Source organism: Hylobates moloch, unplaced genomic scaffold (assembly GCF_009828535.3).
Source record: "Hylobates moloch isolate HMO894 unplaced genomic scaffold, HMol_V3 SCAFFOLD_6, whole genome shotgun sequence".
Lineage (NCBI taxonomy): Eukaryota > Metazoa > Chordata > Mammalia > Primates > Hylobatidae > Hylobates > Hylobates moloch.
The window spans coordinates 53,776,261-53,792,665 of NW_026652281.1; the positions used below are offsets into that span (position 1 = coordinate 53,776,261).

The 16,405-nt window shown below is 37.1% G+C and overlaps 1 protein-coding gene across 1 annotated transcript in view; it reads left to right on the forward strand.

The window, feature by feature from the left end:
* KIAA0825 (KIAA0825 ortholog) overlaps nucleotides 1-16,405 on the forward strand; it is a 481,693-nt gene that overhangs the window by 169,016 nt on the left and 296,272 nt on the right. Inside the window, exon 17 of the mRNA XM_032156821.2 lies at nucleotides 9,075-9,214. Within this exon, the coding sequence (XP_032012712.2) occupies nucleotides 9,075-9,214 (140 nt within the window). The remainder of the gene's footprint in view (nucleotides 1-9,074; nucleotides 9,215-16,405) is intronic.

Here is a 16,405-nt window from a genome sequence, read left to right on the forward strand (position 1 = left end):
CCATTTTACTATTATTTAACATGCTTAAAAGACTGTTTTCATTATATCTCTCTCTCATTCAGAAACCTGTAGTAGCTTCTGCTTCACCCACACTGTCACTCCTGGCTTACTTGTTGGAGAGTTTTCTGGCTTATTTCCTGGAGAGTTTTCTCTGCTCCAGTTAAGTCAGTCTCCTCATGTGTCTTTAAGACTTAGTTATTCCATATTTTTAATATTGAATTCATTGCTTATTCTCAGCGTCAGGCCTTTGTTTATGCAGTTTCCTTTCTTGGAATACCTTTGGTTCTCTCCTTTGTCTTTCTAAATTCTCCATGCAAGGTGTGTTAGGAGGACTCTCGCCGATATCCCCCCTGCCCATTAGGTTTCATATTTTCAACTAAGTCCATATAATCTGCTTAGAAAGACATGATCCATGTGATTTATAATCCAGTGTGCTCAGAGCACCCTACTATCAGAGGAACCCAGGGCAGCAATAAAAGCAATTTTAAAATAACTAAAGTTACTGATTTATATTTATCAGACATTACAATGGAGATTCCTAGACCACCATTATATGACCTTAAAAATCTCACCTTTCCATTCATTTCCCTCACCTGTAACAGCTGTCTGTATGAGTCTTTCACCCCCAAATTATCCTTCAAAACTCTATTCTTCACTTTAGCGACTAAAATGAACTGTTCAAGGAAATACAGGAGTTGGATGATGACAAACAAAAAATATATTAGGCCTATGTTTTGGTAAAGGGGAAGGCTGAGAGGAGAGGTGACTGAAATAGTTAATATCATGAAGGAACTTAGTAATTTATTCATCTATTTGCTTACTTATTTGTACCTGCACATTGTTTCAGAAAGAATTTAAGTCAGCTTTTAGCAATAATTAAATAAACTAAGATAATTAATTAAAAGTGGGTGAGAAGGAAAGAAACAAAAAGGACATGAAATTCAGAATACAAATAGAATTAAAAATGTACAAATAGCAGTATGGACCATAAATTTGTCTGTAATCTTACTAGAGAAAACTATGAAATGGATAAAAGCACAATTTTTCATATTCTCCTAGAACCCTGGGAATAGAGTTTAGAAGAGTTTATTTTAGGGAAAATAAATATATTTTCAAAGCAGTAAGTAAAATGTACTATATTCATTGTCCCTAGCAGTGGTATAGGCTAATAACATGAGTTGATTTAGAAAGGATAATCAGTTTCATACTAGATTAAACTAAGACATGTGGAAAATGTATTAATCTCAAGGTTAATACAGACACCATATTGTTCATTCATAGAAATGTTCAAGAAAGAATGCTGTCCTAGTCAATTATAATATGTTGCATTATAATGCCTTTTATCATTTTCTAAACTTTCCTCTTCATGTGATTTAAAAAAGCATTTTCAGGTCTTCCTTAGCTAAGTAGGTCATAACTGTACACTGAGTCCAAGAAGTATAATCAGTGTGAGTAAACAGTCCATTCATTTTAATTACTAATTTTCTTTTATGGTGACAACATGATGCTTTGATTCATGGCCAGTCCATTTTGAGCTGTATATATTTCTTTCCACTGGGCTTTTTGTTTCTACTATGCTTCTATTCAATGTAATCCTGATTTGTATTTATATACATATATTTTCCTCCTAAACATATTAAGCTATCTTTGGTTTCATTATATTCATATTACATGCTATGTGGGTCTTTCCTTTTATTTAGTTTAGAAAGATGTGTTTAATCATTCCTTCAATAAATGCATTCAAAAAATGTTCTCCATGTAAGGCATTATGCTAGGTGTCAATGGTGAAGAAAGAGGCAGGCAATGACATTTGAGATAAAGTCCCTTTCCTCATATTGTCACATGTTGGTGAAGAAATCAATTGTATTTGCCTACTTGACCACAGTATAAGATACCGTTGTCTACTCCCTCCATTTTGACGTATTCTCTTGATTTCCTCTGGAGATATTTACCCACTTTTGTCTTCTTTCTTTCCTGTTGCTGCTTTTCTGTTTCCTTTGCAGGTTCATCTACTTTAACCTGGCAATTAAATATTGAACATTGTTAGTATTCTATACTGTAACCTTTTTTCATGATGATGATAACATTCTATGTTTCCTGTACTCCTTGTGTGCCCCCCAAATCCATACCATTAATTTTAATCTCTTCTAAGACTACAGATCCATAATATATGGGTACCAACCATACATGACTACCTTCTTGAAATTTACACCTGGAAATCATAAAGACATCTCGAACTCACCATGACCAAAACTGGACTTAGGATATTCCCCTCCAAACAGATCCTCTTCTACTATTCCCTGTCTTAGCTAATGGTACAGCCATCCAATTTTAGAAGCCAGAGACTTAGAAGGCAATTGGACACCTCCTTTTTTCTCTCCTACATACCAAATCCATTACTAAGTCTCATTAATTTTAACTTCTAATATCTGCTCTCCATAGTACCAGTTTCACCTTACTCCCAACTACCATCATCTCTCTCTTAACTACTCCAGTGACCACTAGCATTTTTCCTGTGTACATATTGACTTCCATTTATAATATTCTCCAACTGTAGCAAGAGTTTTCTCAAATCCAAAGCTATTTTCAAAACTCACATTTTATCATGGCATACTTGTGGCTTACCTTCCATGAATTCACCATTATCCTTAAGTATGTACAAAAAACTAGCATAGCCTACAATATCTACATAGATGTGACTCTTACCCACTTCTCAACCCACTTCTGATACCCGCTACTCTGTGAATTCTGCTTTCCACACGTTAACCCATTTACATTTTCTTCCTATGCCATCTTCCTTTCTGCCACAGGATCTTTGCATATGCTTTTCCCTTTCAATAAAATGTCTTTCTCCTTCACATAGGTAATGCCAGCTTATCTTCATCTCTCAGCTCAAATGTGACTTCTGCAGGGAAGCCTTTTATCAACCCCAAAGACTAGTTAACTTCCTTTTTACTACAACTTCTAATAGCATTTTTGCTTTTCTTTCAATGAGTTTTTATAATTGTTATTTTATCTTTATATTTATGATCACTTAAACTATATAGGTATCCTCCACTAAATTCTATAAGAATAAGGAATTTCTGCTTTTTGCTTACTGTTATGTCTCCATGGTTAGCGTATACAAGTTAAACAATAAATATTAGTTGAATGAATTAATTAAAAAATTCAAACTGGTATTGTGTCCCCTAAGTGCTATATTAAAGTATTGTATTGCATAAGTGCTATATTAAATGGTAGGAACATTTGATCTATGTGATAAGGCCCAGGCAGGGGAAGCACCGTCTTAATGAGGAGGTGACTTCTAGTATCCTTAGGAGAGATTATCTAGGGAGGAGGACAAAAACAGTTTTTGGTCTCCCAACTGCTGCTGAAAAACTGCTCTGCAGGACTGAGGAAAAGAGCTTAGAGATCTTGTGCTCTGATGAGGTGCCAAGCGTTGACATAGTGCCAATAGCCAGCGGAGAAGTAATGAGAGATTTAAACACCAGAGATCTTAAACGGCTGTTCCAGAGTGTGGATGGACAAGCAGTATGAAAAGATTTTCAGAGGGAAGTCAGTGTCTATGGAACAGTTATTTTAAAAAGTGAAAATGTCAACTGAACTAGGTATTTAGCATATGGACCTAGATATCTTAAGGTTTATGTCTTTTCTATCATGGCTTAAATATATTACATAATTCAGAATATAGAAATGAAGCCAGCAATGTGATGATAGGAAACAGCTATAGGTTTTCACATTGGTTTGCATACTTGTTGAGTTTTATGATTTTGGAAAGTTAGCCTAGGCGTGATTCAGTTCAGTTTCCCCATATATGAAACAGTTTATATTTTGGTGAGGATGTTGAGACATTAATACAATACAATCTTATTAATCTTCTTACAATACAATCTTATTAATCTTCTTGAAGACTGCATGTAGTCCTATGGTCTACTTCCTCCATCTTGAAACATCTTCTTCCCTTAACTTCTGAGATACTCTCATGGGAGGGTCATGAGGACTCCATGAGCTCAAGTGCCTCAGTGGCATTCATCACATAAATACTAAACTATCATTCATAGCTGCTGTTAGTAAAGAGCTATATATTTCAGAGAGTGGCAAGTTTTATCAATTATCTAAACATGTTGAAAGGACTTACTTCAAGTATGATAAAGTGGAAAAAATATTGAACCACTTTCTCACTGGGTCGGGGATGTGATGCTAGGGAGACTTTTTCTGAACTCCCCGTAACAGGTCAATATCTTATAGACAGGGACCAATAATAGTCAATGGCACCAAGGAGGTAACTTCTGCTCCTCAAAAGGATGGCTGAGTTATTCAGTATTGTCCAATGTCTTAGTGATTCAGGTGCTAGATTAGTATTGCTGCCATGTAAGATGTGCCTTGCTTTCTCTTCGCCTTCTGCCATGATTATAAGTTTCCTGAGGCCTCCCCAGCCATGCAAACTGTGAGTCAATTAAACCCCTTTATAAATTACCCAGTCTCAGGTAGTTCTTTAGAGCAATGTGAAAACGGATTAATACATGGGGTCATTGACAATGTCTTCTATGGCCCTACCCTTTACACCACTGAGATCTGCTTATTCCCTGTGTTAGGTTCCCTGAATTCTATCATTGATTCTTCAGGGTCATAGCTGGTTACAATTTATTTATTTATTTAAGCTTAATGACAATGGACTTAGCAGGGCAGGCTACAGTACCCCCTGCTGCAGATATTTCTGAATCTGCAAGTGATATTTATTATTACATTCTTCTACCACCTATTCCATCTTTCCCTCATGATTGGCCATCATCTCTGCTGATTTATGTTATTTGCCCAGTGGGGTCACTGAGACCTTCATCCTTGAGGTGTTGAACTCCTGGTTACTATTCCCTTATCAGTCTTGGTTACTGAAGTCTTCTGAATGTGATAATTGCCAGTCATGAAAGCACTGAGAGATGCCCTGGTGAATCTCTTCAGTTACAGATACATCTCCCTGCTTCCCTTATGCAGTAGCAAGCCCAGCTCCTCATGATAAATAGGGTTACTCACCCTCACCAGCATAGTAATTCCTTTCTTTGCCTGATAGACTGCTGGCATGGAGAGCCAAAAATGACCAGATGGCAGCTATAACTTTAGGTTTAGTGGGATCCTAAATGGTCCCCTGGTAGAGGTGTGTATGCCCCCATCGTACCCCACCATGGAAACCAGAACCTCTGCTCCTCCAGAGCTTATAGTTATTGGGATAGAAAGCACAGATTTGCCAAGTGGATTATCACAATCTTTGGTGGGAGGGGCTGCTCCTACTTTCACCCCTTGTCTCTCAGACCTATGTAGTTTGTCTGTTGGGGCCACAGTACCATATAATGGCTGTTGGTTAAAAGTAAGTATCAAGTCTTGAGGGACAGTGTTCCAGCACCACTGAGTGTCATTCCCAAGCTGTGAATTTTGGAGTCCATTCCAATTTTCTGCTAGTCTTGCAGCTTCTGCATGATATATAAATGGTAGGAACAATATACGCCATGGTCATGTGGCCTGAGCAATAAGGCTACTCATATCCCAGTGTGAACCTACTGCAGAGCCTTCTCTTGGCCCAAGCCTTACCTCACATCAAGTTGGAAGTCAGGACAGTATGACTGATACAGCTAAGATTTTGTTTAAACATTCTGTTGCAGCATGAGTACATACCAAAAAATTGAAGAAAGTACAGGAACTAATTGATGAATTTTCATAAACATACCTGAATGCAGCTATGATTTTCTATAGGATTTATAACATTTTCCCCCCTTTGTATTATGGTGGTATTCAACATGTGCATATTTGATACATACATACGTGTGTGTGTGCGTGTGTGTGTGTGTGTGTGTGTGTGTATATATATATATAATTTCCCTTTCTGTCATTTTTTTGTAAGGCTAATCTCACTTTCACAGCTCCATCAGCTCAAAGGCTGAGGGAACATATGCTTCTCCATATGCCCAACACAGATTCCTCAATGCATTTATTACTCAGAGCTTGGTGATTGAAGAATGTTTGTACTATTTTATTTTTCCTCATAGTGAGTCATTCTACTGTACATTTCAAAATCTGTGATAAGTTGAAAGATCCAAGAATTGAGGTACATGTCAACAAACAGCTTTCCATCTGGTAAATGAGAGATTTTATTTATAACCAGGTATTCAGATACAGTGGTATAAAGTGACATTCAAATGATTTTATTCCATGACTGAAGGGCTAAGGAAAACACTAACCACCTCCAATCCATTCACCACACTGCAACCAGATCAGGAAACTCCTCTGCCTCAAACTCTCCAATGGGCCTAAAATCCACACCTTGGGATATTAAGGCCCTCCTCAATCTAGCTCTTGGCTCCTTCTTCAGACTATCTCTCAAATATTCCCTTTCCTTTCTACACTCCAGCCAAATGGGATCTTTCAGTTCATTAAATGGATCCTTAAGTTAGCACTCAACTCAAGCATGATATATAGGTAGGAAATGTTCAAAACCCAAGTCAACTTTAATATACAGCTTACTACCAAGTAGCATTTTTCATCCATTGAACCCCAAGGGAGCATCTAGAATCAGTGTTTAGGGTTTAGGATGGAAGTAGGGACAGCCATTGTGAGGATCTGTTTTAGATTTTTAGTCCAAAGGGCTCACCTAGTGAGTTCTTCCTTTGGCACCACATTTGGAACTACTGCAAAAGCCAGACCCAGACTAATCTGCAAAAGTAATTCAGAACTCCTGGAATGTTCAGAACTGATGCACTTGATTCCTCTGGCCCTAGAGTTTAGTAACACCCTTCTTCTCTCTTTACCACTCACCCAAGGCAGGAGGTTTCCTAGCTGACAGTGCCCCACCAATTGCCTGAGGAGTTACTCCAATTTGAGATATGTTACCAGAGTTTTACATGGGAAGCCTGAGTTGGCCCAAGATTCAAGCACAAGCTGATGGATTTTGTGCATCATAAGGTTAAGAGATGTTCCAAACACCATTCCAAGCCAAGGGGGAGGTGCTTTGAGACTTTTTCATTTTGTGTCTTTGAATCTTCTTACTTTTGTTTAAGCCAGCCTTTTGGCAAAGGGTCCTCATCATTTTTTTTCTGTAAGTTTGCCTACTCATTTATGAGCAGAAAAATCAATCAGTTGACATTTAGAAAGCCTTTAAATGTGCTTAGTTCACTAGTAGAAGCTTTGGGATATAAAGCAAGTGTCTTCACAAAGTTCGAATCTGCATGAATTGAACAGATAAAACTTTAGTTGATGAAATAATAAAGTGCTAAAATGTGTAAACTTGCCACTGTGAAGAGAAATTTTTAATGAAGACTTCACAGGGATCAAGAATTTTTTGCTGCAAATTAAAGAAAAAGTAGGATTAAGATAAAGATAAAAGGTTATAGGGAGCTTATTGCATGGATGGTATCTTAGCTCTGGCTGCTATAACAAATATACCATAGACTGGGTGGCTTAACAAACATTTATTTCTCATGGTTCTGGAGGCTGAAAGTCTAAGATGAGATACAGCACAGTTGCATACTAGTGAAGGCCTTCTTCCAGGTTTCCCATAGTGAACTTCTTGTATCCTCATGCAGAAAGAGGTCAGGCTAACTCTCCAGCCTCTTCTTAGAAGGACTGTAATCCCATTCATGGAGTCTCCACTCTGATGAACCCAGTTATCTCTCAAAGTCCCCATTGCCAGATATGTTGGGATTAGGGTTTCAACATATTAATTTTGAGGAGGGGGAACACAAACATTTATCCCATTGTGGGTGCAGCCAAGGTGGATCTGCGCAAAGGCAGAGGCAGGAAAGAGGATGCTAATTGGTCCTAACCCTACTGCCTGTGCTTCAGAAAGCACTACCTACATGCATCAAGCCTTACCATGCATGCAACAGAATCTCCTGGAGAAAGATTGTTGAAACACAGATTTCTGCCCTGTCCCCCGCTCCCCGCCCCTACTCCCCACCCCAGAATTTCTGATGGGATGAGGCTGGAGAATTAAGATGTGATGTTGATGCTGCTGGTTTGGGGCCCAAGCTTTGAAAACCACTGGTCTAGACTGTGCTGATAACTGGATGGCTTACCATACAGTAAATTACATCTGCTGATGATAATGCTGCAAATTGCCACTCTGAGTGATACCCTTTGCTGTGCATTACTTTCCACCCTGAAGCATATGATGCTCCCATTCTCACCTCTAGATTGCTCAGTCCACTTTCCCTTCCACATGCTGCCCTATTTCCAAGTCCTTAAGGCTGTCACCAGATTGAGTTTAACTATTTCCTGCCTTTTTTGTTGTTGTTCTCCCTGTAAGTTGATTTCCCATTTTGCGACTGTTAGCCAATCTAAATTTTAGATTTCTAGATTTTAGAAGGGGAAAGTAAATAATGTTATCAGTTCCTTTGCTCTCCTGCTGATTCATTGGTAAATGAAAGTGGTGATGTGAGAGACCTGATTTCTATTTTCTGTTCAACACTGATAATTTTTCAAGCAGAAGCGTATTTACCTCGGAATTCTTTCCCTTTGATGAAATGATTACCCAAGTAGGTAACAGTGTAATAGCAGCAGTTCTGATAATTGAATGTTGATGTAAGCCTTTACATATTAATAATTAGATTACGGTTCACCCTTGACAGAAGCTTTGATTTTTTTTCATCTGCAATCACATTATATAGCAAATTATAAACTAGTGAAACCCATCAGAACTTCTTTCAATTAATAATGAAAGGAGTTAATAGCACATAGTAGGCATTGATATATTTGGTGAATAATGAATGCATTCAAAAAATGCATAAATAATTTTTCTTCTCTCCATGAAACAAAAACAGACATAGTTCCATGAAATATAGGCATGGGTATTTTGTATCAGTTTTAAATTTGGCAAGGTACCAAATGTTAATTTGCTTTTAGCTAGTTGAGATTAAGTGTAATTCCTTCCCCAGGCAACCCTAAAGTAAGTAAGCATGAAAGCATTTTCAGAGTAATCTGGGAGGAATTGACATTTAAAGGAGTTAACATTACATCTGTACTTTAAGGCTATTAATTTCATAGATAAATTAACTTCATTACTCCATCTTTATCTTGCATTTTGAAAGGACTCCATCAGCTGGAGGACTGAAAGCCGAGGGTCAATTGAAACTGCTCTTATCCCAGCCAGGTTGTAACTGGAATTTGCTTCTGGAAACCCTACTGCATCATGATGGACTTTTACTGAGAATCTTGCTGAAGAGCTCAAGTGAGTATGTGTAGTTATAAGAATGTCCTCGAAAAACCTAGTCATTGCTCAAGTTGAATAACATTTTTTTTCTAGGCAAACATTGGAAAAAGGATGTAAACCAATGGCATGTATCATTCAGTTGGGTTAGCAGCAGGCAAAAGCATTAAATCGCTTTACCAACCTATTTGAAAAAATTTATTTCAAGGACTCTGAATGAGAGGAAACTATATTTTTATATGACACTGTTCTATCACAACTACCATTATATAGAAATATATCAATATGCAGGGTTTGAAATGCCTAAAAAAATTGTAGGAGTGCAGTTATATTTCCAAAGCACAATCTCAATTAAACCTAGAGAGAGAAAGAGAGAGACAGAGACAGACAGAGACAGAGTATTAGATTAATGCTGGGAATTTCAGTGTATCATGAAGAGTGCTTGTGCAACTTACAAACAAGCAAGATGTGACCTACAGCTATATCCATTGGAGCATAGAGTAGTAATCATCAGAAAATTCTGAATGGAAATTGAGGGGTAATGTAAGACCATACTTCTCTTAATTAGTTTCTTTTTTTTCCCCTGTAAATGCTTTTTAAGAAAATGGTAAGTAATGTTATGTCAGTATAATATCACATCTCATTGCTGTCCCACTTCATCTAGGAAGAGCTTTTCACCATTTTCACGTACTCCTGTGCATCTCTCCTATTATGTACCACAAGTGAAGCCTGATTAACTTTATCAGTTACTAGTTTCACTGTAGGTTTCCCTACAGTGAATCAAAATCTTTCTTCTGTAGTTCCCCAACACCTGCAGGACCCAAGTCCCTTCACCATTCAAATATGATCCCAGAATAGTTTTCTAATCTTTTCCCCACTGTTTCCTTGCACACACCACCCACTTACTCCTGTAATAGTTATCGTCCCCAAAGCCCCAAGCATGCGTTCATTCCACACCTTGGCTCACCTGTCTTTCCTACTTAAATACCTGCCATAAACAACTTGGCTTCCACCAGTCTGCAAAGGCCAGCTGATGTTTTGGCTTTGAATGCTCTATCGTACACTGATCTCTTCCTCCCCTGAACTTCATAGTGAACTTTCATCTTGTCTACTTTATTTGCCCTTAGCATGTGCTGCCTTATATTTTTATTGCGTTTATATATGAATGAGGCAAATGTCATCAGGTCCTACCAGCCTGTTAGTATACAAATGAGGTTCATTGCCTTTCTTTGTATAAATAGCTCCAGTCATTTCTGATAATTTTTGTTTTCTCACATCTGCTCAGGACCAGTTCCCTGTATTCTCTCCCATCCACCTTGATGTTTGGTTCCCAAAAGGCACTTAGGAGCAGTGTCTCTTGTGAGAATATTGCTTCTCTCCTGGTGCTCTCCAAACTGTAAAGCCATGTGGTGCCAAAGGTCATCACAACTCCTCAGGCCTCACTGTGTTCCAAGCAGAAAGGCAAAGCTTGCTCCCTCCCAAGCCCTGAATCTGATTTTATGTCCTTAGCTCCCAAGCAGTACTGTTTGGAACTCAAATCTCACAAAGTTTATCTGAAAGCAATTTATTTAGCTTCAGGCTTAACCACTCTCCTAAAGAGAAAACTCACACTAGGGAATCTACTTCCTCACGTAACCAACGTTTGTTGTTCACTTATTAATTATCAGGCACTGTGCTAAGCATTTTATATGTGTTATCTAATTTGATTCTCTCTATAATCTTATAAAATATATACTATTGTTACTGTCATGTTAAACATAAGGACATTGGCATTGAAGATAATTATTACTTATGCAGAGATACACATATCTGATAAATAGTGAGTAGATCTAGATTTTGTACCCAGCCAGAACTTTCTGTCCCCTGCCCTTCCAATACAAATACTCATGCAAATTAAACCCTGAAGCAGACTAGTGTAGTATTGGGAAGAATTGTTATCTGTCCACTCTCAGCTTGGATCAACCAGGACATCTTGGTACACATGCATTTAACTTACCTTTCCAGCTAGGTAGGCAAGGCTGTACTGTAGATTTTTATGTTCCTCCTTAAGCTGGCACAGTGCTTTTTACATAAACTGTCCAGTAAACAGTGCTTGGCCAATCAGTGGTCAATGAGAATATAAAACATGGTGCTTCCCTTAAACTTTATAGTCTAAGTGCTTTTCAGACAAAGCAGCTACGTGACAAGGATAATATCTAACAAAGCTGAGAGTTACTTTCATGTGATCTTTGAAACTCACAGGCATGGTTCTATAAGAGAAATGGTCTCCTACTGATAGAGTTATGGAGAATAGATTATAAAATCAATTGAGATAAACCTTTTGACTATATTGAGACAGCCACTAACTACAGGAAGTACAATTATAGTTATGAATATTTAACCATGTTCTCTTACAAATGAATCCTACATTTACTTATCAAAAATAATTATGTCCACATTCTGGTATATATAACATGATGTTGTTTTAAAGAAACTTGGAGTTATCAAAGGTATCATATTGTACTATTTTTAGTTCTGGTTCTTATGGAGTACAGCAGTGTATTTACCCAACCTGCTCAAATACCCATCATTTTAAACAAAGGCTATTAGACTACATGGCTGCAGTGGTACTGTCTTGTGTTGAATTTTACTAGCTACTTCAAATACCATAAGGATAAAGTGACTGAATTTACTAATCAATTGATTGACCTACTTCTTAATCTCCAATAGAATTCTTGTCACTTTAAATTAGAAACAATATATTCATGGAATCTTGTTAATTATACTAATATAGAAATATTATGCACACAAAAATTAATTTGTGATATTTTTATAGATATTTGTATTTGATTAAAAGTCTCATGATATTTCAGACTACCATTTTGTAATTTAGAAGCTTGATTATTTTAGGAAATATTAGCAAAGCAAAATTTTAGAGTAAAATACTCTGAATTGTATATTTCAAGCAACATAATTATCAGCATTTTATGTGGGAGTTTTTAAATAAATAGTGTGTTTTTCACTTCTTAAGCTAATAAGCAACTTCAGCAAAGTCTTAGGACACAAAATCAATGTGTAAAAATTGCTAGCATTTCTGTACACCAACAGTCAAGCCAAGAGCCAAATCAAGAATGGACTTCCATTCACAACTGCCACAAAATGAATAAAATATCTAGGAATACAGCTAATAATGGAAGTGAAGGACCTTTACAAGAAGAACTACAAACCACTGCTCAATGAAATCAGATATGACACAAACAAATGGAAAAACATTTCATGCTCATGGAAAGGAAGAATCAATATTGTGAAAATGGACACACTGCCCAAATAAATTTATAGATACAATGCTACTCCCATTAAGGTACCATTGACATTCTTCACAGAACTAGAAAAAAACTATTTTAATTCATATGGAACCAAAAAAAGAGCCCGGGTAGCCAAGGCAATCCTAAGCAAAAAGAGCAAAGCTGGAGGCATCATGCTACCAGACTTCAAACTATACTACAGGGCTATAGTAACCAAAACAGCATGGTACTGGTATAAGAACAGACACGCAAACCAATGGAACAGAACAGAGAACCCAGAAATAAGACCACATGCCTACAACTATGTGATCTTCGACAAACGTGACAAAAGCAATGGAGAAAGAATTCCCTATTTAATAAATGGTTCTTGGAGAACTGGCTAGCCATATGCAGAAAATTGAAACTGGACCCCTTCCTTACACTATATACAGAAATCAACGTAAAATAGATTAAAGACTTAAATGTAAAACCCAAAACCATAAAAACCCTAGAAGAAAACCTAGGCAATACCATTCAGGACATAGATATGGGCAAAGATGTCATGATGAAGACGCCAAAAGCAATTGCAACAAAAGCAAAAATTGACATATGGAATCTAATTGAACTAAAGAGCTTCTGCACAGCAAAAGAAGCTATCAACAGAGTAAACAGACAACCTATAGAATGGGAAAAAAATTTTTCAAACTATGCATCGGATAAAGGACTAATATCCAGCATCTATAATGAACTTAAACAAATTTAGAATGAAAAAACAACTAACCAGATTAACAAGTGGGCAAAGGACATGAACAGGCACTTCTCAAAAGAAGATATACATGCAGCCAACAGTTATATGAAAAAAATGCTCAACATCACTGACCATTAGAGAAATGCAAATCAAAACCACAATGAGATACTATCTCACACCAGTCAGAATGGCTATCATTAAAAAGTCAGAAAATAACAGATGCTGGAAAGGTTGTGGAGAAAAAGGAGCAATTTTCCCTGTTGGTGGAAGGGTAAATTAGTTCAACCATTGTGGAAGACAGTGCAGAGATTCCTCAGAGACCTAGAGACAGAAATACCATTTGATCCAGCAATCCCATTACTGGGTATATACCCAAAGGAATATAAATTGTTCTATTATAAAGACACGTGCATGCATATATTCACTGCAGCACTATTCAAAATAGCAAAGACATGAAATCAACCTAAATGCCCATCAATGATAGACTGGATAAAGAAAATGTGGTACATATACACCGTGAAATGCTATGCAGCCATGAAAAGGAATGAGATCATGTCTTTTGCAGGGACATGGATGGAGCTAGAGGCACACTGACACAGGAACAGAAAGCCAAATACCACATGTTCTCACTTATAAATGTGAGCTAAATGATGAGAACACATGGACACATGCGGGAAACAACACACACTGAGGCCTGTTGGAGGGTGGAGGGTGGGAGGAGGGAGAGGATCAGGAAAAATAACTAATGGATACTAGGCTTAACACCTGGGTGATGAAATAATCTGTACAACAAATCCCCATGACACACATTTACCTGTGTAACAAGCTTGCACATCCTGTACATGTACCCCTGAACTGAAAACTTAAAAGAAAAAAAATAGTGTTTTTTTCATCTAATTGATAAAACTTAATTTTGTGTTAAATTGTCTCAGGAATAAAAATGCAGAAATATGAAGTACATGTATTTATTTACATTTTTTAAAACAAGGTTCTCTTTGTTTAATAAGTAATTATTGAATACTGTTAGGTACAGAGTTTTTCTTGATAAACAACTGCTATGGTTTGAATGTCTCTTTCAAAACTCATGTTGAAATTTAATTGCCATTGTAACAATGTTGAGAGGTTGAACCTTTAAGAGTTGATAGGGCATGAGGACTCTGCCTTCATGAATGAATTAATACCATTATCATGGGAATAATTTAGTAATTGCTCAAGGGGGTTCCTAATAAAGAGGATGAGTTCAGCCCACTTCCCTGTATCTTGTACACTGGCTTCTGCCATGTACAAAAACACTTTCACCATGAGATGACCCTCATTAGATGCTGGCGCCATGCTCTTGGACTTCCCAGCCTCCAAAACGATGAGCCAAATAAACTTGTGTTCTTGTTAAATTACCTAGTCTGTGGTATTGTATTATAGCAGCAGAAAATGGACTAAGACAATAACCATGTGCTATAGAGATTAAAGCATATGGGATTTATCTCATTGTGAAAGTGATGTCTGTAGCTTTTTGTTTTGCTCTGTGGAAATTATTTCTCAGAATTTATATGTTTTTCAAAAGGATCGACAGAGCCTGTAGGAAATGGCTGTCTTGTAATCTGAGATGCAACTTCACTGAGCATCAGAAAATAACAAAATTAAATAAGTGAATGGTAAGGATTTGTAATATATGCTTCATAGGCTGCAAACTTTTAGGAAGTGGAATTACATTTTTGCCATGTAAAATAATCCTCTCTGTATAAAATATGTAGCATTTTGAAGAAATGATTACATTGCTAAAACTTAATAAAAGTAAACTGATTTCACATGGTAGGGGCTTTTAACACTCTGAGTACAGTTCAGTTGGCAGGAGAAAGTAATATTTGTTGGTTTTAAGTTAGGTCATCTTAAATCTGCAGGGAAGAAACTCTCAACTACAAATGATCACAGAAGATTTTTAAATTGTGAGACACCATTTTGAATTATTGACTTTTGACACCCAAGGCAATTGTTCTGGTAATTATCTTGCTGAGACCACATGGCCTTACAGGTTTCTTACATGTGTCATCAAAGGAACAAATATTTGGCAATTTCCCAATTGTTAGCAGGTAACCTTTCCTGCTAGTGACATTTGAATGAAGTGTGACTAACATTCTTTCCTTTGCCTATTGCCCCAAGAATAATTTCCAGTAAAACTTCTTGACTTCTGATAATATTAATTTGTAATATAATAACAGCAAACTAGTAAATGCATACTATTTAACATGTTCCAGACATTGTTTCTAAGTAGTTTAAATGTGTTTACTTATTGAAACCTCATAACAGCTCTGTGTGGTATGATTGTCATTTCCTTTTTAGAGATGAGGAAACTGAAACACAGAGAAATCCAAGTTGCACAACTAGTAAATGGCAAAGAAGGATTCGATCCAGGCAGCTGGCTTTCAAATTCTGTTTCCATTCACACAGCACCACATGTTCCAAGCAGAGCCACAGAACATTTACCAAATAGCAATATTGCACAATTCATGGGAACTATCAGAAACTAAGTTGTAGATAATTTTCATAGTACCTTTTGTACTTTTTAACCTCATGACAAAGTACCTAAAGATAACAAAGAAAAATATCTAGAGAAAATTCTGACTAAAAGGCTACTACCACTAGCAAGTAACTGTTGCCTTAAAATGAATGAATCGCTGGGCGCGGTGGCTCACGCCTGTAATCCCAGCACTTTGGGAGGCTGAGGCCGGATGATCACGAGGTCGGGAGATCGAGACCATCCTGGCTAACATGGTGAAACCCCGTCTCTTCTAAAAATATAAAAAATTAGCTGGGTGTGGTGGCAGGCGCGGTGGCGGGAGCCTGTAGTCCTAGCTACTTGGGAGGCTGAGGCAGGATGTGAACACGGGAGGCGGAGCTTGCAGTGAACCGATATTGCGCCACTGCACTCCAGCCTGGGCTACAGAGCGAGACTCCATCTCAAAAAAATAAAAATAAAATAAAATAAAATAAAATAAAATAAAAATCAACTCAAAATTATCTTACCATATAGTTAATATTTTCTTGGTCTTTCAGGTAATATAAGGCATTTTATGGCAGAAGCTTGGTGTTTTATTGTGTATGGTATGTGGGTATGTGTGTGTATTTTGCTGTTATTGTTTTTTTTTAGTTCTTTATTATTAGAAATGGGGTCTTTTTTTTTTTTTTTTTTTTTTTTTTTTTTTT